Source organism: Pyxicephalus adspersus, chromosome Z (assembly GCF_032062135.1).
Source record: "Pyxicephalus adspersus chromosome Z, UCB_Pads_2.0, whole genome shotgun sequence".
In the NCBI taxonomy this organism is placed as follows: Eukaryota; Metazoa; Chordata; class Amphibia; order Anura; family Pyxicephalidae; genus Pyxicephalus; species Pyxicephalus adspersus.
In genome coordinates, this window is record NC_092871.1 from 10,000,385 (window position 1) to 10,023,097 (window position 22,713).

At 41.1% G+C, this 22,713-nt stretch overlaps 1 protein-coding gene across 8 annotated transcripts in view; it reads left to right on the top strand.

Moving 5' to 3' along the window:
* Positions 1-22,713, top strand: part of AGPAT1 (1-acylglycerol-3-phosphate O-acyltransferase 1) — a 40,496-nt gene that overhangs the window by 9,943 nt on the left and 7,840 nt on the right. For 6 of the 8 annotated variants that reach the window (XM_072430610.1, XM_072430612.1, XM_072430607.1 and 3 more), the window contains 3 exons: positions 8,899-8,972; positions 14,223-14,412; positions 17,647-17,780. In XM_072430610.1, coding sequence (XP_072286711.1) covers positions 8,921-8,972; positions 14,223-14,412; positions 17,647-17,780 — 376 coding nt within the window. In that variant the 5' untranslated portion in view covers positions 8,899-8,920. Of the gene's footprint in view, positions 1-383; positions 408-6,414; positions 6,672-8,898; positions 8,973-14,222; positions 14,413-17,646; positions 17,781-22,713 lie in introns of those variants that run through there. The other 2 variants (XM_072430614.1, XM_072430613.1) reach the window with 2 other exon arrangements.

Below are 22,713 nucleotides of genomic sequence, written 5' to 3' on the forward strand. Positions count from 1 at the left end.
TTAGGCCGCCCCTTTGTCACATGATTCCATTTCCCTTCCGAACAAACAAAGCTGTCCTGGTCATATTCCAGCCGTCAATGAGTTTTCGTCTCGTTGATATCTGTGATATGCAAATGGTAACACCTAATAACCGCTATCCTGGTTGGGTTCCAGGTATTAATCATTATCCTGTGTGGTATAATAGAAGCCTTAAGCAGTCTTATGAATGTTTTGGAAGTTAATGTAATTTTGGCAGAGTGCAGTTATTCCTAGAATGAAAAAAAAACCTCAAGGGGGAAGAAAGCCGGTTTAGGAAGTGTTGACTTTTTGCACAGCGTGAAACAGACCTGTCCGTGCCTGTTACCACGTGTACAATGCGGCGAGGAGAAGGCTTCGGGGAGGTGGAGGCAACTGACTTCAATCTTATGGTAAGGTTGTGTGTTTTAGCCGTCCGTCAGCTGCAACTAATTATGTGTTGTAAAACTAAATGAAATGATCCTGGGGGACCTGAGAGGACTTTCTTCCATTCTGAGTATTTATGTTACATTAGTGGAATAATTGTGCCTCTATAGGCTCTACCTGAATGAAGCTCACTGGGGGGTCGGCTAGGTTGGGCTTTCATCTGCAAAGCTGCCCCACTCAACAGATGCAAGCATACGGATTGTCTTGTGCAAGTGCATGCAAACTGCTAAACTTAACATGAAGATTTTCTGTAAGAAGCTTTTATACCCTGTTGTGGTTCAAAGCACAGAAATATAGAGCAGCCATCCTTATTCTACTAGGGTGCCTTCCTTGGTTGCTAGGGCAGTATTCTCCCCGGGAATTTTATTTAAACTGGTTGGGAAGAAACTGTAGGCAGGAGACAACCCCTGTATTGTGAACCACCCAAAAACAGCCATGTGGTTGCTGAAAAGTGCCGAGTGGTGCGCCCGGCTAAAAGGGGCTGGGGGGAACATTGTAGGGGTTCATTAAGCTGTGGTTTATTAACCTCCTATGCATAATCCTGACCCCAACGTCAATTGGTAGAGCCATTAGTGACCTGACCGATGATTTTGGTTGTCTAAGGGTTGCATTCTTCCTTCTGAACACAGATATAAGAGGCTTTCTTCTCCCATTTTTTATGAGTTTTCAAGTGTTAGGTTAAAAAGTTGAGAAAAGCTGCTGGAGGGTCACCTGAGTGACTTTTTTGGGCTGCTGACTTCCAAGATGGTGGAACCCAGCACCCGTCTCAAGGCTTTTTGGATGTCAATCTAAGGAAGTCTTTACAAGGTAACACTATGAATAACGTCAGCTAAATGTATATATAATCGTTCTGTCTTTCTAGTCAAGGTTTCTGTATTTGCAGCAAATAAAATATGCAGTAGGACCGTTGGACAAGTATCTGATTTGGAAGGGTTTCTGTGGCAGTGACACCTGTGATTATTGAAGGGTCTGTGCTTGTACCTGTTTGCAGCTAGGTAGTCCAAACTTGCTTGGATCGCTCGTATCATATTTGGCTTTTTTTTAGAGAATGGCGATCTCTGATGTACACCAACCCCTTGCTGCCAAGATGGAGTTTCAGGCTGTCCAATCTGTCATCAAATCTTTAGCTTAATTGTTTGAGCAAATTACTTTCTAATTATGTCTCCTTCCATTTAAAGTATATGTGTGGGCAGAAAATGCAACACATCTCTATAATTCATGCACATTCCCCCCATTCAAGCTCTTCTCTTCTTGTTTCAGCGGACAACATTGTGCTTCTGCTGCTCTCTACCAAAAATTCCGGACCAATAGATTTCTTTTCTGATGGCTGGACCCAAGAATCCCGGGCATGGGGTTCTTGGCAGAGGTAGTTCTGGGAGGGAGTGGGGTGCTTGCATGTATAGATACTCCAATAGCTGCTCCAGCAATAATTTTGCAAGCTTGGAGTTATTAAAGTGGAGCTAAATTTATAAAATAAAAAACTGCAGCTAGGCTGGGTCCCTTATTGCAGAATGGAAAAGTGATGTCCCTGCTGCAATAAAAAAAAAAAAAACATACCTGTCCATATTGGTCTGGTGCGGGCAGCTCCTGTTTTGGGTGTCTGGGCCATCTTGACTGGCCAGGATAATATAACTCCTGCACATATGCATGCAGGAGCTCTTTCAGTGCCAACAGCCCTGGGGAATGCCAAGATATTCTGTATATCCAGGCATCCTGCACTGAGCTGCACATGCCACACTTGATGTTTTTGCTTTTACATGTGGGGCAGGGTCTTCTCCTCCTCCTGTGTCACTGTCTGTATCTGTCTGTCATTTGCAACCCCTATTTAATGTATAGCGCTGTGTAATATGTTGGGGCTATATAAATCCTGTATATTAATCATAATAATAATTTGTTTTAAACTGGTTAATAGTCATCAACCATAAGCCCTCAGGGTCTCTATGTTTGCAGCTATGCAGCCCCATGAGCTTTGTGCCCATGTAAATTGGGCTTTAATGAATGGGATCATTTGATGTAGCAAGATGGCTTGTGGTGTTTGCAATACTTCAAAAACAAGAAATGACCATTTATTCTTCTGGACAGCCCGCCAATTTACAAGCCCTTGGGACAGCATGGATGGGTGACATGTGAGGAGCTCATGGGAATTGGAGGTGTCTGTTTTTGCCTGCTGGGTTGCTTTGCTGGCAGATAGCAGTGGAAAAAGCACCTGCTGTTACCTGCCTAATAGGAAAGTGTCAGACGTAATAAGCTGCTGCAGGTGTCATTTTGGGCCACAGTCAGTGATGTGTATAGTTGCCCATAGACTGTTCTCTTCATAGCTTGGAGAGCCACCTGGAATCATAACCGATGCTACGTGCAATCATTACTGCATTTTCTTTCTGAAGAATTTTAAATGATATGTACCCCATGATGAATTTATATGTCATCACAGGTGATGGAAATTGTACAAAATTAGCAATAGCACAATATGCACTAAAGGGAGGCATCTTCATGGCCCCCTTACCCCTTTTTTTTTTTTTTTTGGATTAGTAACTTGTTATACCTTTGTGACGGCATTGCTGTTCCATTCATTTTCAACAGCTTTAACGCAGCTCCGTGCACGTGGGAATCAGCACAGCACAATGTACATTAATTCTCTGGCATCTTTTTCGGTGTTGTGCTATAGGGAAAAATTAGGCTTGGCCATTTTGGTACTTTGGTAATCTATTGCCTGCCTAGGGTATACCATGCCCGCCTAGGTGTGACCTGATGGGCCATATCTCCTCCCCATTATGCCATTGTGCCTGATTTCTTGAAGCTCTCCAAGGCTGGAGAGGATACACTTTCATCAGTGAAGACGGGTGATCCAGCAAACCTGGAATTAATTTCTTAAAAGTTATTTGTTAGCAAATGTTTCGAATCCTGGACCAGATCCATTATAGGTTTGCTGGACCACCCAGCTTCACTGATGAAAGTGTATCCTTTCCAGCCTTCGAGACCTTTCATAAATCCGGCCCATTATTTTGCTGTCAGGACGAGGAAGCATTTCCTTAGTCTCTACATCATGATCTGCAGCAATGCACCTTGTCTTTGTACAATTCTTCTTCCTTTAATATATTAGATAATGGTCCCGGACAAGCTATGTCTCCATAGAGACCAATCAGACGCTTCCTCTTACTGCACTTGGGAGAGAAAATCTAATTGGACACTTAGGGCAAAGCTAATGACTGTCTGAGACCGTTAGACCTGTTGGTACATTTCTTTCTAAGCTCTGCAAAATAAACCGTTCGTTCAATAGTCCCATTGTGTGGCTAACACAGACGGTTTAAATTCCAGACCCATTCCATCCAAAACTAAAATGACTTTGTGTTGTTATATCTTAAAGTGCTTAATATTTGTTAGTTCTGCATTCCATCGCTCCGTCTTCAAAGCTATTCTTTTCCCACAGGAGGATAATGACATCACAGCTACACATTCACTCACTCAGAGGCTTTTCATAAATAACCCAGATTCTTAGAAACTGTTGTGTCAGGGGAAAATTGTCCCAGTTGCATCTTTCTCAATAATTTGTGTATGTGATATTATATTTATATATATATATATATATATATAGAGAGAGAGAGAGAGAGATTTACACACTGATAGTTTAAATGTTTAGCACAATCTGCCTAATATTGTGTAGATCCCATTTGTGCCACCAAACAATTCATATCATCAGAAAAGGCCACCTTCTTCCAAAAATGCATGAGCCAATTGTCCAAAGATTAACTGTAGGCACTAATGTTGATGGACATCATAAATAATCCTTGGGCGCTGGTGCACTGGTCGTTCTTTCTTGGATAACTTTTGGTAAGTTTTACACACTACGTACTGGAACACCCACAAGACCTGCCATTTTGAACATTTTTTGTCATCTAGCCCAGAGGAGGACGTAGTGGGCCCCTGTTGGCTAAGGAGGGTTTAGGGCATCTTCCTATTAGCGCCACCTCCTTGATCTATCCATTTCTGTTTGGCCCTTGTCAAAAGTTATTCAGATCCCTGCACGTTTTTCCTGCTTCCAACACATCACCCTTGATGTTCAGTGCTGAAATTTGAATCCATGCCGGGGTTGGTAATCTAGTGTAGACCTTGATAAAGTATGGATGGTTATTAACCTGGCAAATTTTATTGTGATTCCATCTCATAAACCCCACTTTGTGTCTACGTATTCGTGGAGGCCCCTAATTCCCTACTATGGCATGGGTAGGCTGCAGTTGGCAAGCTTCATGGGTTGAGGAGAGGCGCCATTAACTGTACTTAGGATGTCTAACGCAGTGTGTTGGCCTAGTGGTTAGCATTGTGGTCTTGCAGCATTGGGGTTCTATCTTTTTTTATTCCCACCTGAGACTCCATGTCCTTGAGACTCCCTGCACAACTGAAAAGTATCAATGTACTTGCTCCGTAATAAGAGTTTTTATAAAGATATTGGATTTCTTAAACTGGAAGATGCATTTGCACCACTTTGCATATTTTGTCATATTTTATGATAAGTAAAAATGAGTTTTTGGTTAACCAAATCTCTTCAGGATGCATTGGAGTCCAAAGATAGATGGCAAACTAGTGGTCCATATTTGGTGGTCTGTAAGGGTGCAGTGGGTTCCAGATGCTCATTGAGTGGCTTTTAGTCCATTAGGCTTTTTTTGTACCTACAAATTTTTATGGATGCTTCTACATTCCAACCTTTTTTTAATTATTTTTATTATTAAGTACCGAACAGTGAAATTTTAGTAATTATTCATATTATGTTTTTCGGCTGCTTAATTTTAGGAAGCAACTAAATAATTGCTGGATAAATTCATGAAGCTCACGTGTGACTAGAATAGTATTAGTTGACTAATGCCTAAATGTATAAAAAACAATGGGTGTGATTTGTTAATGCTCTCAAAGACTGGAGAAGATGGACTATCGTGAAAGAACCTGGGTGATCCGGCCATAGTTTGCTTTAATAAGCCCATTGTTTTTACCTCTTCTTCTTTTTTGTTTTTTTTTTTTTTGTTTTGTTTTTTTTTGCTGTATAATTTTTGATGGTTGGCAAGACCAGAAGAGACAACTGATGGTTAAAAAGTTAGGAGATTCTCATGGTTCAAATAATTTTTTGACTCGGTCATCTGGCCCAGTGGTGGACATAAGCAATAGTGGGCCCCTGTTGGCTGAGGATGGTTTGGGGCATCTCTCCATTTGCACCACCGCCTTGATCTATCCATCCACAATGGGCCCTTTTAAAAAGTTTTTCAGATTCTTGCACGCTTTTTCTTCTTCCAACACATCACCATTGATGTTCAGGGCTGAAATATAAATCGGTGTCGGGGTTGGTAATGTACGTCTTTGCATTCAGCTGCCATATACACAGCAATGTACTTATTGTATTGTAGCGCACAAGATAAAGCATACATGTAAACCATCCGTGTTGAGCTGGAAGCCCGATCAATATGAACTTTCATCCCTAATACAACAGACCGTTGTGAACCAGCCCTAAAGCAAACCAATTGCTATGCCATGAAGCAGCCATCCAGCCTTGCTGTTTCTGTGCCGTGTCCTCCTATTCCCTCATCTGAGTTTCCAGGAGATCAGAATAGAAGCAGTTTAGGGATTACGGCTCTTCAGGTATCTTAGTATAATGAAACGTGAACCAAGCCTCGGCACAAGGGAGCAGATGTACGGTGACGATAAACTGCCTGCTGAGTTCCTTGGGATTCTGTGTGTGTGTGTCTGCAAGGAATTCTCAAGTAAACAGGACTGGAAAAGACGTCAGCAGCTGCGACACTGCGAGGGGGCGTGAGGTCTCTGCCATTGATTGGAGTGAGGTGGGGGCATTAGTGAGAGCAGACAAAGAGATCAGTCATGGGGAAAAATATGAGGGTAACAGAAGACGGGAATGCTGAGAGTAATGAGAGAAAAATGAAGCCGGGCAGGCCGCAGACAGGACACAATATATTGGTTGGGACACCATTATCAGGTCTGCCAAGCTTGTCCCTACAGAAGGGTTGTGGGTCACACCTGTTGTGTTCAGTCAAGAATTGGAGACATTGTTAGTGACTCAGCTTTCACATTCATCCTTTATTACTAAAACTTTGTGTTATTTATTATCTACCACCTTATGATGCTACAAAGACCAATTGGAGACACTTTTGTTGGTGGACATCATAAATAATCCCTGGGAACCTGTCACCCTGTTGCTGATTCAGTGGTCAATCTTTCTTGGACAACTTTTGGTAGGTATTATGCCCGGCGTACCGGGAACCCGCACAAAACCAGCCATTTTGAACATTTTTTTGACTCCCATCATTTAGCTCCGAGGCGGACGTAGCCAACAGTGGGCCACTGTTGGCTGAGAAGGGTTCAAGGCATCTCCTCATTTTCACCACCTCCTTTTCTAGCTATCACAATTTGGCCCTTGCCAAAAGTTGTTCAGATCTTTGCACGGTTTTTCTGCCTCCAACACATCACGATTGATGTTCAAAAATTTCCAACCATTGATACTTTCCTTACTCAATTATTGCCAGTGTTTGGGCCTGCCAATTGGATGTTTGGGCTCTAAGCCTAAAGATCACAGTTGATCCATCTACTCTACTAGAACCTGGATTGTGGGGGGCAGGAAGGTTCCTATTAGGAAAGGAGAAAGCAAATGGAAACAATTGTTGCTTTTATATGGACTTTAAAGTGGAACTAAACCCTGGAGATGCTCACCTGTACCCTGAAGATACTCACCTGTACCCATTCCATCATGGGCGCCATCTTCTCCCTTATTTTCCTTTGCATTCTGATCTTCAGCTATCTTGATTGGCTTGGCCGGGACATGCAGGTGTTTGTTCAGTCCAGGCACATGCAAGGGAAGCCGAGATTTCTGGATATCCTTAGAAAAGGGAATCCTTGGCAACAAGCATTAAGCTGCACATGAGCATGCACATCTTTGCAACTTTTGACAGATGAGATGGCGATCAGGCAGATAGGAGGGATTATTGCAGAAGGGGAATCACCCGTCCCCTTCTGCAATGATGTCCTGCCTGATGCCAAATTTTTAAAGTGGAACTTTGGTTCTACCTTAAGCTTTAAGACTGATCAGCTGCAGAGGAAAAACAAATGGGTGTTTGATCATTTGCCCAGACTATGTATATCAATCCATAATCTGAACAAGCACCAAAAGTACTTTATAAACCGCCTCCATTCACCTCCGTATCTGTGAGCAATGGAGACAAATTAGTTTCCAACGCTCACTGAAATCTTTGCTATTTTTTTAAGAGAACAAAATCTTGGCAGCCTGCCAGCCCTCTAATATAAGTAACCTGTAGATATTTCTAAGCTGTTAGGAACCTACCAAAATCTGATTCTTTGTTGTAATCCTTAAAAAGCAATACGTTCACTTTAAAAGTTCCTACGAAAGTCAGGAATTTGTTTTAAAGCTCTTTTGCTGCTTGTTAAATATGTATAAATCGTTCGATGTCTGTGGTCACTTTGAAAGTCTGGTCTGCCTTGGATTAATGACAACTAAGATCTCGTTTCTTGTAATGGGTGATCTAGAATTTCCCTTTTCTACAGTTTAGATACACAAGTGCTTGTTACCGGTGTCACCGGGCCTTGCCTGGGTCGGTGATGAGGACCTTTTTCAGAAATGTATATGTTGTTTATCTGTGTCTGGATTAGGAAACTGACACATCTCCAGATTGCACAATTACACTCAGACCGGTGCTATCACTTGACAGTGGGGAGGTATCATTCCCCCGCTTATCTAAAAACTTTACAACACCGAAAACTATACCTAAATGGCACAGAAATATCAGACAAAACAAAAGCAGATAGGAAATGCTGGCAATGCTTGCTAAAAAGTATATAGAATTTATTCCGAACAATTAATTTTCTGAACTTCCTGATTTCATCCGATTCATGTTTAAGGAAGGAATTTTTTTTTTCCCCCTGTTGGAACAAATTGTACCAGGGTTTTTCTTCCTCTGGAGCAAATATGTCCATAAGGTTTTATATCACTGTGCTCGTCTCAACCTGCCCTTAAAGCGGGACTCAAATAATAAAAATATCACGCTTACCCTTCAATCCTGAAGATCTGTTGATCCATTAACGAGGTTTCTTCAAACGAGTCCTGCGTCGTCCTGGTATCAGCCTTCGGCCCAGGACAACGCGGGATCGGGCATGCGTAGAAAGAACCGCCAGAGCCTCCCAGGATGCGGGACATAGGTATCCCAAGAGGATCTGTGCTCCCATTCGCTGCGGTGATCATGACAAGGGGGTGGTACTGCACCCTTTTTTGCAAAAAAAAAAAAAAAAATTATAGAGGTTGTCTACCTTTTTATGTAAAGTAAAATTTTTGATTTTATATCCGCTTTAATCTGCAAATTCTGCTCTTATTATTGTATCTTTTAATGAGTTTCTGATTTTTGCCCTCTGATATCCATTATGTGCTTCAGTTCTGTTCTCTTTTCTCCATAGGTTTCCTGTTGAGCATCGTGTAATGACCTCAAATGTCGTCAAAGCAGCTTCTCCATTGGCTAGCGCTGTGACAGGTAAGTCATTAATATCCTATTGCATCAAAGACGTCAATCAAAAGCTGTCCTGCACATTCACAAATATTTACTCTCTGCTCTTTCCTAAATATGACTCTGCTAAATTTAGGTTAAATTTACAGAGATTAAACGTGAAATATATATTTCCTGCACTTTATTAGAATATGAGGTGCATTTGTGACCTTTTACGTTGGCTTCATTCATAGCTGATATTTTAGCTTTTCTTGGTAAGTTGAACCTGCTGGCTTCGTAAATATTGCAGACTGTATAGGTGAAGATCAGATATTTGTTCTGCAAGATCCTCTAATTGCAAAATTCCAATTGAACCTGCACAGAAAAGTAGTCATTTGATGTTTGTTTTGCATTTTTTCCATTTCTTCTGTGGGGGGCTGTATCAGTTTTTTGTGAAATGACTGCACAGGAAGTCCGTTGTGTGCTGGAAACTGTCTGAGTTTTGCATATCCTGTCTTTATAATTTTTAAAGTCCTAATGAACTCTAAAATTAAATCCAAGCAAAGACAGAGACATGTATTCGGTAATCTTCATGTGCTTTATCTAGATGGAATATAGATAAAATATATTGGAATATATTGCAGAACAAATTCCCTTCTGCATTAAAGCCATGCCAGATGCCAGTTTTTTAAAGCAGAACTTTCGTAATAACACATATAACTTGTCCAGCTTTAAACTTTCCCTTTTTACTCTTTCATACCAAATAAAATCTACAACAACATGATGAATAATTATCAGAACTGGACCTCTCTGGGGTTAAATTGAGTTGTTGAGGGGAAGTTATCGACTTAGCGACCTTATAATGCTGTCACACAATTAAAGGGAGCCAGCATGTGACCTCGGCGCGGTCTCACGACCTGGACACAAGCAGAGAGGCCAGCATTGCGGCATCAGACAAAGGCCTAATACAGCAATACAAAAGAGGGATTGAGCCCGGGCCAACGATGGCAGAGGGCAGCAGAAAAGGGGGAGTGATTGGGGGGGCAGATTGGCTCCAGTAATATAGCAAGTCATTAGCGGAGTTATTAAACCACCAATGAAATTCTCCCGAGGTCAGATTTGTGCAGGTCAGGGAGGGGGGGACAACTCCAAGTCACGCTGCCCTGGAACTCCGGTAAGATTACGAGATATGAATGTGTTACTTAACAACCAGATAACGTGGTCTTATCACAGTACTAGCCAGGTGTGGCCACGCTGCTGAGTATGTGTATTGCATTGCCTTCCTTCTATACTGTGAGTAGATTCTTTCTTTTCTATACATTTATATATTTCCAGGAAAAAAATAAACTTCTCTTCATTAGGTTTGATATGAGAGGTCGCCATGCTGAAATGCAGTGTAAAAGTATAGAGAAGTATGCCAGAAACCCTTTCCTTCTGCATAAAAATAGTAAATCATGCAAAGTTTAGGATGCTGTGATTCCTAAATGTCTGGAGGAGGAAGAGCTGAAAGAATTAGAAAACTGAATTACTTTTAGTTTATTAACTGGTGGCCAGAATTGTTCAGAACAGCTCTATAGGTAATGTTAGAATGTTCAAGATGAATGTTTGACTTCATTATAAAGATGGCCACTGACTGCAATTTGCTGTCCTGCTGATAATGCTAACGGGCCTGTCTGATAGGGTTGATCCTCTGTCTTCAATGAATTGAGCCACATCAGAAAAGTCAGACCACCTTTTATACCCCCCAAATATTCCGGTTTGGAAGGACTGTCTCTTTCTTCCTTAGTTGTCCCTTTTTCCTTTCTATACATGTATAAAAAATACATTAGATTGTGAGCCCCTTTTAGGGACAGCTAGTGACTTTGGACTTTGTACACCGCTTCATAATATGTCAGCGCTATATAAATATGGGATTATAGTAATAATAAATTGTAATATTTACATGCTGCGATGTGTTACTTTGCACTAAATCTTCGTCCGACTTCTACATTATCCCAGTAGTTATGGGTTTAACCAATCATCTTTTTATGTTCCGCAGAATGGGGAATTGTTGCTATTGTTATTATTATTATTATTACACAGTTTTTATATAGCGCCCACATATTACGCAGCTCTGTACAAAGTCCATAGTCATGTCACTAGCTGTTCCTCGGGTCACAATCTAATGTCCCTACCATAGTCATACAGTCTAAGGTTAATTTTTTGGAGGAAGCCAATTAACTTACCTGCATGTTTTTAGAATGTAGGAGACAACTGGAGTATGCAGAGGAAATACACAGAACACGGGGAGAACCTGCAAACTCCATGCAGATAGTGTCCTGGCCAAAATTTGAACCAGGGACCCAGCGCTGCAAAGGCCAGAATGCTAACCTCTGGGCCAACGTGCTGCCCCACATGGCATGGGTTTGCTGTTTGCTTACCTTTAGCTAAAAAGCGTCCCTCTCCAAAGTTTGGGAGGTGTGCTACTTAGCCACAGGGTCGTTCCGGGTCATTGACTTGGGCTATAAAGCATTACAAACAGTCATTTCATTTTCATAAGTCATCAGGACGTTTGTTTTGCCCGTAATGGGGTTATTTTATGCCCCAATGCATTGCTATTTTTCCTTCTTACTGGTTGTACAGAATATATACTCTTCCTGTTTTCATCCAATAATACAATGGCCCTGGTTTATTAAAGCTCTCCAAGGCTGGAGAGGATACACTTTCATCAGTGAAGCTGGGTGATCCAGTTAACCTGAAATGGATCTGGACCAGGATTCAAAACATTTGCTAGCAAATAGTAAATGACTTTTAAACAAATCCATGCTGGATCATCCATCTTCACTGATGAAAGTGTAATAATAGTGCGTTAATAAATCAGGGCCAATGCCTCCAGGCAACAACCTATCAGCTGGCACAACCATTTCCATGTCAGCTGGAGGGGCTGATGCCACTTGTGACCATCTCATTGTAATTCAGCAGAGTCCTGGCCAGCAATGAAGGGTTTATTATTAGGTAAAGGGGTTTGTCCTTCATTAGTTCTCTGGATCATGTTTAAAGTGCATAATGTTCATTAATATGTCTATGTTTACCAAAAAATACGTCTGTGTAAGATATCCGTCACCCGAGGTGAATGGTTATGTTCCTTTTGAGTGAAAATTACACAAGTACAATGGTACCCTGATGTCAGATTGCCATGGCAGATTGATGAATGACCAAGAGTACAGTGTGTGCCACTTATTCGTACTCCCTGCTCCCCTCTCCGTAGAACAGAATAGCAATGGGAATCATCACCCAAAATCATTTCCAGCTATAGTCCTCTGATGTCTATTGGACATCTATATGAGGCTTTAGGTTGTCTGTATTTTATTTTTAGGTGCAGACAAGTTTTTTCCTAGTAGCCATACATGCATTGTATTGTACAGGGGGCAGACACTTAATGGATTTCACCAAGTCTCGTCCTTCACTCCAATACATGTAATCCTAGACAGCCAGTCTCCAGTGATTTCACAAGTGTATTGCAGCAGAGAAACAATCGTTCCTGGTAGTGAAGATATAGAATCAAACTACACTGTGGGGTCAGATGCCATGTTTAGACTCCTTGTCTGCAGTTGCAGACAAAAATTGGTTAAATTTAAATGACGCAATATTTTCTCTGCAATAGAAGCCCTGGAAGCACAGAGAAAGAAAAGGCAGATATAAAAGATTTTATCGGAAATTTTGTTTTTTGGTAAAATGATTAAAAGTGTGCACATATGCCCCTCGCTTATCGAGCAGGTTCTGTTCCTGAGACCTGGTCGGTAAATGGTTTGGCTGTTAAGCAAGGAACGTAGGAAAGACCCAGCGTACAGCTCCTGTTAGTGAAAAGTTCACCGACAGTTTGCAGACCACGGAATGTGGAGGACCAGGATGGAAGGCGAAGATGTACAGTTTTGTATTGTGTACTCATCAGGAGAGTGCGTCCTGTATAGGTTATAAAAACACTAGATCCTTTAAATCTGAACTCTAGGCACCTTCATGTTACCCACACACTAGATGATTGTTGCCCGAGACAAATGATCTTGGGAAAAAACGTATGTGTGTACGACAGTCCCTGACATCATTTATTGATCCATCCAAATGCATCAATAAACAACCAAGCAAGCACAACCACTGTCATTTGTATGGAGGACTGTATGAACTGAAGTTCAGAACCGTTTGTTCTACGGTCATAGGAATTGATCACAAAAGATAGTTTTCAGCAATATAAATCTAGAGTGTGTGCATAGTTTATTAAACAGCCGGCTGCACTGGATGCTTCGGCTCCCACTGTACTTCCACGGCCTATAAGCACCACAGGTATGATAGACCCCACTACTAGGCTCCCTGCTAGTAGGTTCACAAAGTTCTATAGATAGCTTTTTTAAAAAAAGCTGGATGAATAAAATTATGAATGAAAAATGATTAAAGCTTTAAAGTTAAGATAACAGTAACTGCTGATCCAGGGAACATCCGATTGCCTCATGGGATCAGGAAGGAATTTTTTTCCGCTAGGGTTTTTTTTTGCCTTCCCCTGGATCAACTATGTCCATACGGTTTTATATCTGGGATATGTTTATTTCCCTAGTGGTTGAACATGATAGACTTACGTCTTTTTTGCAACCTGACTAATTTATAACTAGTGCCATGCCCCCACTTAAAATGTACGGCCACTGCAGGCAGAAATGACATCGGTGCTAGTATCTATTAATATGTATTGTATGTATGTACACAATATAGCAATAGCTTTATGATCTGAGAAAAACTGCTTTAAATCTTAACCATTGAAATAACTTTCAGGTCTTTAGCGAACTCTTGCTAGAATATATATATATATATATATATATATATATATATTTATTTATTCTATCCACCAAAGTACATTAGTATGGTGGTCCAATTGAAGAATGCATCTTACGGTGCTGTCCATTGGGAAGAATGTCATCCTTACAGATAGCCAAAAAAAATCATTGGTGTCACAAATTGCTAAAGGAACCCCTCAGCAACTTCTGGAGGAACTCTGGTTGAGAAACCCTGCTCTAGATAGGGATTACTTGTAAAGAAATGAAAGGGTGCCTGAAATATTATCTAAACTGTGTATAAAGGGGAAAATGATAGCAGTGTGTACAAAGGCGAGAGACAATACAGTGATGGTACAAAGAACAGTTTGCATCTAAGACATCCCACTGAACTCTGCTCATCCAGCATGTATAGGGTTGATAACATATGGAGCTGCATGCATGTCTTCTCTCCCTCACCTGTGTTTGTAACCGTCTCATTCTCATTTCTCTCTTCATCAAGGTGCGATGGAGCTGTCTGTGGCTCAGTGGCTTCTCGTCGTCTGTCTGGTGGCTTTCCCTCTCCTCTACGAATGGAGCGTCTCCTTCAAGTATTTCTGCAAAATGGCTTTCTATAACGGCTGGATCCTGACGTTGGCTATACTGGCTATCCCTATATGTGCCGTAAGAGGACGCAATGTGGAGAATATGAAGTAAGTTCTGTTGAAGTGTTCTGGTATCATTCTTTTAATTTCAATTACCCTGACTTGGAATGAGGAAGGTGAAACTTTTTTTTATTTCTAGAGATTGCACACTGCTGATCTGTTCCTAAATCTTCTTTCTTTGTGTACATTAGAGAATGATGAGCAGTGAGACACTTGGCTATCTTCTTTAGCATTTATTTGCACCAAGCTTCTCAGGAACACTAGAAAATGCTCTGCCAGTGCTCATTATTGTATTGAGCAGGGCCCATTCCCACTACAACTGTGTATTACACTTTCAGAAACGCACATCTTGCCATGTGTTGTGTAGAGCAACCCAATTTTTTAAATGGGCAGCTCATTGCACAGAAATGTCGGACATTCTAGGTTTTTGAAATCCCATCTTTTAGAAACACATGGCAGTGCACTGGAATGGCTTTGATATAGATGCATTTTAGAATGAATGGCAACCCAACACACTAATACAAATTGGGTGTGTTGCCTCTCATTCCAATATTGTGTAAATTCCCACAATGCACTAGTGGGAAGGAGCCCACCATGGCCCCATTGTCACAAGCACGCTCTCATGACATCTCACAGAGACGAGAAGAAATTGGAAAGTGTTTGTGTGCAGTCACTCCTCATCCATGTCATAACTAAGGTGGACTGAACCTGCAACAAAAACTCAGTTCTCTTGGTGTGCCATGGGCAAGATTGCATGATATGACGGCTAAGAATAGCAATGAAGATCTTTAAATGTGAGCTGACCATTTTGCATAATGTCTGCCCTTATTGCATGATATTTGGCTGTATTTAGCGGCTAAAGTAAAAATTTGCATACATTTTTTTCTCCCATGGTTCCTCCTCTCCTCTCTATCCAGGCATTTAAAATTTTTGCCTTCTTCACACACTTTTTTTTTTTTCAAGACCTCTGTGCTTCTCTGTGCAATGCAGGCAAAGCATAGCTGATGGGTCATTGAATGGTGGGTATGAGCCTGAAATCATAGGCCATACTTTTTTCAATTTGTGAATATAATCAGCATTCTACCCAGTGATTCCATGAACTGCATCTTTTTATTCCTGGTGTACCACTGGAGTTTCTTTAGTTTGGAAACTAACTAATTTATAGTAGTGCCCTGGGTGTCACTTGGGCGGGAAGTTTGAGGCACTCCCCCATAGTCACAGGCAGCAATCCTAATAGTACTACACCCTCCTGCCAGTTTGTAGAGAGCTGGCGTCTGTAAGAAGTTTTGGGTTTCCTTTTTTGTATGCGTTGTTCATGCCCGGACTATTTCTTGTTTTTGCTTCGGCAGACTACTCTGTAGTAGTATGTGTTTTATAATTAGCTTGACCATTGACCCTTCCATTACTTATGTCTGACCTTGTCCATGCCATGTTGTTTCCTTTTGCTTCTTCCTGCAGAGCATCCTTCCTCATCACTCCACCTGCACCAAATATCTCACATGGATTGTTTTTCCTGCAGCCGTTCCTGTGACATTATGTGCTCGATAACCTCTGGCTTTTCCATATTTCTTCCTTGTAGGTGCTCAAAACAATCATTGGTGATGGTATCAGGCGAGCGCTGTGCAGACAGGGTGTTCAGCTACTTGCTGCAGCCTATTCTGCCCTATGTAGACGGGAGAACCAACTGGGAGGTGACATGCTGCATTCTCCCAATAACTGTCCAGTCCTTAGAACTACATAACAACTTACTTCTTTCTTTTCTTCATGACATAGAAAAAGATTTTCTGTAGTTCATGGAGAGAACAGACCTTTTGCTTTTTTTTATGTATTGCTGTAATGCACCAGTTCAGTCTATTGTCCTTTGTAGAACAACAAGCAATCTGAAAACCAATGCTTGTGTGCCACTAGTGCAGGAAATAAGGTGAAATGAGTGGACACATGGAAATAAAATGATGGTTCTTTTGATTGAACTCTGTGGACCAAAGTGTTTTATCCTAACCTATTTAGGAGTGGGTTTGCATCTGTGCAGGCAGCTCAATGCATTGGCGCATGCATAAGACTCTTAGGAGTGCCGCAGTGCCATTCCCACACTGTCCACAATTGCATAGTTCATAGTCCATTCATTCCCAGAGATTGACGCTGCAATGCACAGTAATGCAGTACCTTGCTTTGTGTCATTTTATTTAGTGGTGCTGTGTGTTCGGCTGCCCATTTAAATAACTAGGATTCCCCCAACACAGGGCACTGCCCAGCTCATGGTAACACTGGGCATTATTGCACCATACAAATGTGAACGGGGCTGAATGATGGCAGGAAAGCTGTTACTTATTATAATTTACATAGGCCAGTCTACAGTTTGCTTCCTGTCATTTTCTATAATGAATTGGCAATAATGCCCTGGAGGTGATTTGTAAATAAACAGAAGATTTTTATTTGGCAGTGTAAAGCCTTCAATACGAAGGCTGCCAAAGGAATAGTGAGTGGTAGATCAGTACATCCTCATACAACACATTGCTACCCTCGCCCATCGCAGATTGTGATGTGCGTTGCTGCATTCACTTTCAATGCAACAGTGTTGAACTGCATAGTTTGCTGCTCCCAGGCGCCCAGGAAACTGCTGCTGCTGTGTGACCGGGAGAGGCAAACTTCAATGTGCGCAGCCACATTTACACACCGCTATGACAACTGCATGGTCAAACGCAGCTGCATGCAAAAAATGCATCCTGTCTGCTCCCATTAAACTAAAATAGGAACAGCTGGGACTGTAATTGAACCTATGGCAGAACTCTTCTGCTCTCCACGTGCCTGAAATGCCCAAACTCTCATGTGACAAATTGGGACTCACAAATAAGCTGAGTCCTGGAAATGCTCATGATCATAAAATCAAGCCAGTAACAAGGATTGCTTGATTTTGTATGAGTATCTGTAACATTTGCACAATTTCATTGTTAGTAAAGCAGGCATGGCATGGAATTTTTTATTGTGCAAATGTTACAGATGCAGGTATTTGCTACCTCTTAGAGAGCACAGTACCCCCTAAAAATACCTTTATCTGCTTCTCTCTTTAGAATGAGGGCACCATTTTTGTTTAGACATCATCCAGAATCACCATCCACCTAGCTTCTGTACTGAGATTCTAGCATATTGACTGCACATATTCCTAGCTTTTCACCTTGTGACTTGCTGGAATGTTACAATGTACAGTCTGGTGTTTGCACTGACGGGTACATACAGTTCTGTAATAATAAGATACAATAACAGGATCTGTCATCTGTGTTCCAGGGTGCTGCGATTCATGCTTCTGCATATTAAATATCTCTACGGGATAAAGATCGAGGTCCGAGGCTGGGAGAACTTTAACATTAAGGAGCCGTATGTGGTTGTGTCAAATCACCAGAGTTCTCTGGATCTGCTGGGTAAGAGAGAATAGATATCAAACCACAACTTCAGTTCAAACTCTGGCCTTATCCATTCTGCACCTACCTTGAAGGTCAAAATTCTGGCCCCATATTCAAGTGTTGGTGGGACAGAGCTTAGCTTTCCAGCTGATATCATTACTTTGAGTATCCGCATAGAGTTCAGCTCCCTGGGTATGGGGACTTTTGTGATAAGGGGGTTCAAGTAATGATGGGTGAAGGTAACTCTAGGTCTCTGTTTTACAATCTTGTTGTTGGCTTAGTAAGCCTGGCTATACCATTGGGCGGTTAGTTCAATTCATAGTAAGTTAGGGTAAGTGTCGCTTGCCGGGCTCTCCTAGTTTTTCCCAGATAATAACAATGAAGTGGTTGTGTGCCAAAGCCTTTTTCGTCCAATAGTTGGACTGTACAGTAGAAATATGGGGAGGGAAAGGAAAAAGCGGGCTTTTTAAGGCACAGGTAAGTAGTTATTATATAAAAACAATAGTACCTTTATTGAGATACACAAAATAATGTTTAAAACCGTACATAAAGATAAATCGACATATAAAAAGGTGTGAAATATTCAATTTATTCACATAGTACTGAACAATTATTAAGGTGGTCAAACTTGTATGGAAGCAAGAGGTCACATAACAGGTCACATCCCGATGCGTTTCGCCCCTAAGGGCTTCCTCGGGGGATTTGAAAACCCTAAAATGTATACAATGTGACGATTAGACCAACTGGGGAAAAGCTGTATGTCGTTTATTGGTCCAGGATAAACATTCCAGTCAAAATGTTAGTAAGGCAATATGGATGCTTTGGATGTCGGTCGTAGTATGTAGTTGTTGCTGATGTGGTGATGTCAGTTAATTTACTTCATAGAATGAAGGTTTCATGTAGAATGGAGAAAAACTATGTCCAAGGGATCCTAAGGGTCCTCTTTTTGGCCTACACTATACCGCAACGCTCCAAACCAAAAGATCTACTTACCCTGGCTTATTTGCAATTTTGCAAATACATGTCAAGAACACCTAATTAGTACAGTATCTACTATTTCAAGAACTGACATATCAATTACAGCTTCAACATCTCACAGTAACGCACTTATATAAGCAACCCTTTTGAACACTGTAACCCTCCAATAAGCAGCAATTAAATACCACCTAGAACAGGGGTAGGCAAACTCCGGCTTTTAGGCCAGATACATAGCCAGTGGTTCGTTCTGGCCTAAGGTCCCCCTGGTCGATCCGGCCTAATTCTGGCCGGCAACCCGCGGCTCTTAGGCCTCCTTGTTATGCCTCCCTTCCTTATTTACCACGGCCGGCGTTAACACTTCTGCCACCGATGTGTAAAGGGACATTCTCTCCGTATGCATTGCGGAGGAGAGAGATTTCCTTTCAGGGGCGTTCCCTCTCCTCTGTATGGATGAGAGAGTCCAGCCTTGAGTGCCTTCTTGACCTCCTAAAATGGCCTAGTAGCCAAAAAAGTTTGCTGACCCCTGACCTGGAAGATCCTTCGGATATAATTTGTCTCCATTCTATATGAAACTATCATTTTATGAATTTAATTAACTGACATCAACACGTCCGCAACAACTACATACTACGACCGGTCTTATCTTCACATTGTACACATTTTGGGGTTTCCTAATCCCCTGGGGAAGCCCATGGGGCGAAACGTGTTGGGATGTGACCCGTTATGTGACCTCTTGCTTCCTTACAAGTTTGTCAACCCTAATAATTGTTCAGTACTATGTGAATAAATTAAATAATTCACACCGTTTTATATATCTATTTATCTATATGTAGGATTTTTAACGTTATTTTGTGTATCTCAATAAATTTATTATTGGTTTTTATATAATAACTACTTACCTGTGCCTTAAAAAGCCTGCTTTTTCCTTCCTTTCCCCAAATTCCTAGTTCAATTCATATTCTGGCAAAATTTATGCCCCAAACGAAACCATTTATATGGCTGAATGTCTTTTTCATGAGCTGGCAGCAGTAATCAATAGTCAATATCCCCTTAAAGTAGAACTATGGGCAGATTTTAAAATCACAAATGTGAGTTAAGGTGCCCATACAAATAATACTAGACTCACTGGACTCATCTCTGGAACATATGTAAATACCCATTGATCCTGCAAACAAAACCCAAATAAATGGGCACTTCCTTTAATGATGATCTTTCTCCTTCTAATAAATGACTGTAAAGTTTCACCCTTTGCTGCTGCCGTAGCTGCTTGCATGGAGCTCTGTCAGTGAATTTCCACATCTACTCCATCCGCTGTCCTTTTAGATTTAAGGACACCTTGTTCTAATTGCAGGAGCTTAGGGGATTTATGTGAAAGCTCTGCTTATTTATTCACCCCATCCCCTCCAGTAGTGTTTAAACTTTTAATTTCTCATACAGGCTACATTTGATATAAACCCAGACAGATCATTTATGCCATTACAGGGGAAGATTCAATTACTCCTGGATCTTAATAACACTTACAGGTCACTCCTAATGGCTGGGGTATCTTCTGCACATACAGTTGTTTCCTGCTGCATATCTCCCAATTATTTTAGCCATCTTTCCCTTTTCCTGGCTGTTTATCCAAACAAATAGAATGCTAACATAATAAAGGGTTCTGGCATTGATAATGTGTCTTATAGCTAAACCCAAGATCAAAAGTTTAATACATCTGAGCCTGTTGATTCTTGGATGTGGTGGCTGCATTCATTTTTCTTTTTGTATAATTAGACATCACTTCCTTCAGTGCAGAATAAATAAAGATGCTGGCAGAATCAGGATTTTTTTTCTGCAGATCAAATGTTCTAAGCCTGAATAAGTTTAATGATGCAGTTACAACATCTAAGAATCGGTAAATGGTAACATATTACATTTGGGATTAGATTTGTTTGGAATTGCTAATCTATTAAGTGTAAAACTACCAGATTTATTGCCGGTAACAATCAATTTGTGTACAAAAAGCAATCTCACAATTATGTTATTGAAAACCAGGAACAGTGTTTCTTATCAGCAGGTCATGAATGGAATATAAATAACAGCAGAATTTCTGATGCCATAAACTGTCACCTTGGAAGTTGCTCCATCTCTTACCTGTTTGTGGCTCCATAATCTGAAGTCCATGTTATATATTAACATATAGTAATTATTAATACCTTCCAGCAGGATACAGGCCCTGTCAGTCCATGTGTGGGTTATTACCCCTCAAGGTCCACCAGCAATCAGGATAATTCATTCAAACTCCGTTATCCCATTTACACCTAAAGTCTTGTTACAAGCAAAAGGACTTTTACAAAGATATATGATACTTTTTATAGTACTTTTTTTTTCCCTACAGGATCCAGAAAAAAAAAACTTGCAACGGGGGTGCTACCGTCACAGATATTCACATATAAAATAAGTTTCAGCACTGCTTTGCACCCTTGAGGCTTCAGTGTAGTATAGTCCTTGTTTTCATGAGACAAAGTCTCTGTTAAAGCAGAACTAAACCTTTACACTTTGCAACCAGGCAAGTCCTGTATTGGGGACAGGGACAGGCGATGCACCTTCTGCAGTAAAATACCATTCCTTGCCTGATTGCAGTTTTTTGAATGCTTTCGCCCTGCCCCTGTACAGTCGTTGGCCCTGTTCCTTCTTCTTTTCCTGGTTCCCTGGTGCATTCAATCCTGGCAGCCCGGGGGGATGTTGGGATACCTGGTAGATAATACGCTGAGCTGTGCATGTGCCACTCAGCATTTTTTACATTTTTAAATCTAATTAACAGAAGGCAATAGTTGGGCTTGTAATTGTGTTTTATTGGAGTAGGGATATTGCCTATCCCTTCTGCAATATTGACTAATTTATCACTAGTTTTTTCGCCATGACAAAAGAAAAATGATTCCAGCAAGCAAGCTCTGTACAGACTGCACTGTTCTATTCTCTGGAGATGGACAAGCAGGAGACTCCTTGCTGCTTCCTCACCAATGGAAAGCAAGAGCAGTCCTTAGCTGGCATGGAGGATCACTAAACCGCATGATAGGACAACTGTATGAACCTAGATTTTCACCTGTGATCATGAACAATTGTTCGGATTGGTGAAATTCTAGTGTCTTTACAATGCTTTGGAGTAATTTCCTTACCTAATAAGAGATTAACAGACCGAAGGTGAGGAAGAATCTACAACAAGGTACAGACTGCAGTAAAGAGTTGACATGGGTTCTAGCCTTCTATAGGCTGTGTCCAGTGAAACTATTGTTATTTTGACAGTGAATGCATCTTTTCTATTTAGTCCCATGTAGAAGCAAAAGTCAGAAAAATGTTCTGAACCTTCTCTTTAGCAGGAAAGAACTAGTGCTCCTAATTTCCACTACTCCTTTCAGCAAGGCTTACAATGCTCAGATGGGATGCATTCCTCTGGGCCACCATAATTTTAATATCCTTTCCACTCCAGCAAATATTTTCCCAGCCAATCAGCCGCTGTGATGACATACGGTCCAGAGATGGAGAGAAAGTCAATGAATCTCCCAATCAACTTGCAGCAAGCCGAGGCTCAGTCTTTGAGCAAAAAATAGAATCTCAGCCAATTTCAAGCTTTTGATAATCTAATAAAGATCAGCTGTATTTAATTTCTGATAGGTCATAGCAGCCACTGTATGAGCAGAGAAAGTTTGTCAGATAACATTTAGAAATTAGTGGAAAAGAAGATTTTTAAATAGAAGACCATTATCTTTTGAAGTGAACCTGTCATGGGAATGGGAATAGTGCATTGTATTTGCTATCCATCTTCTGTTAGGTTGTGTCTTTATTTACTTGTAACAAGCATGCAAGTGAAGTCTGACCTACTTCTCTAGCCCTGTGGTCCATTTTACTATGTAGGATGTGCCCTCAGTTTACAGTGATCATAAAATGGAACTATAAATGGCAACAGGTAGCAGTTTTCATATACCAACAAATCTAT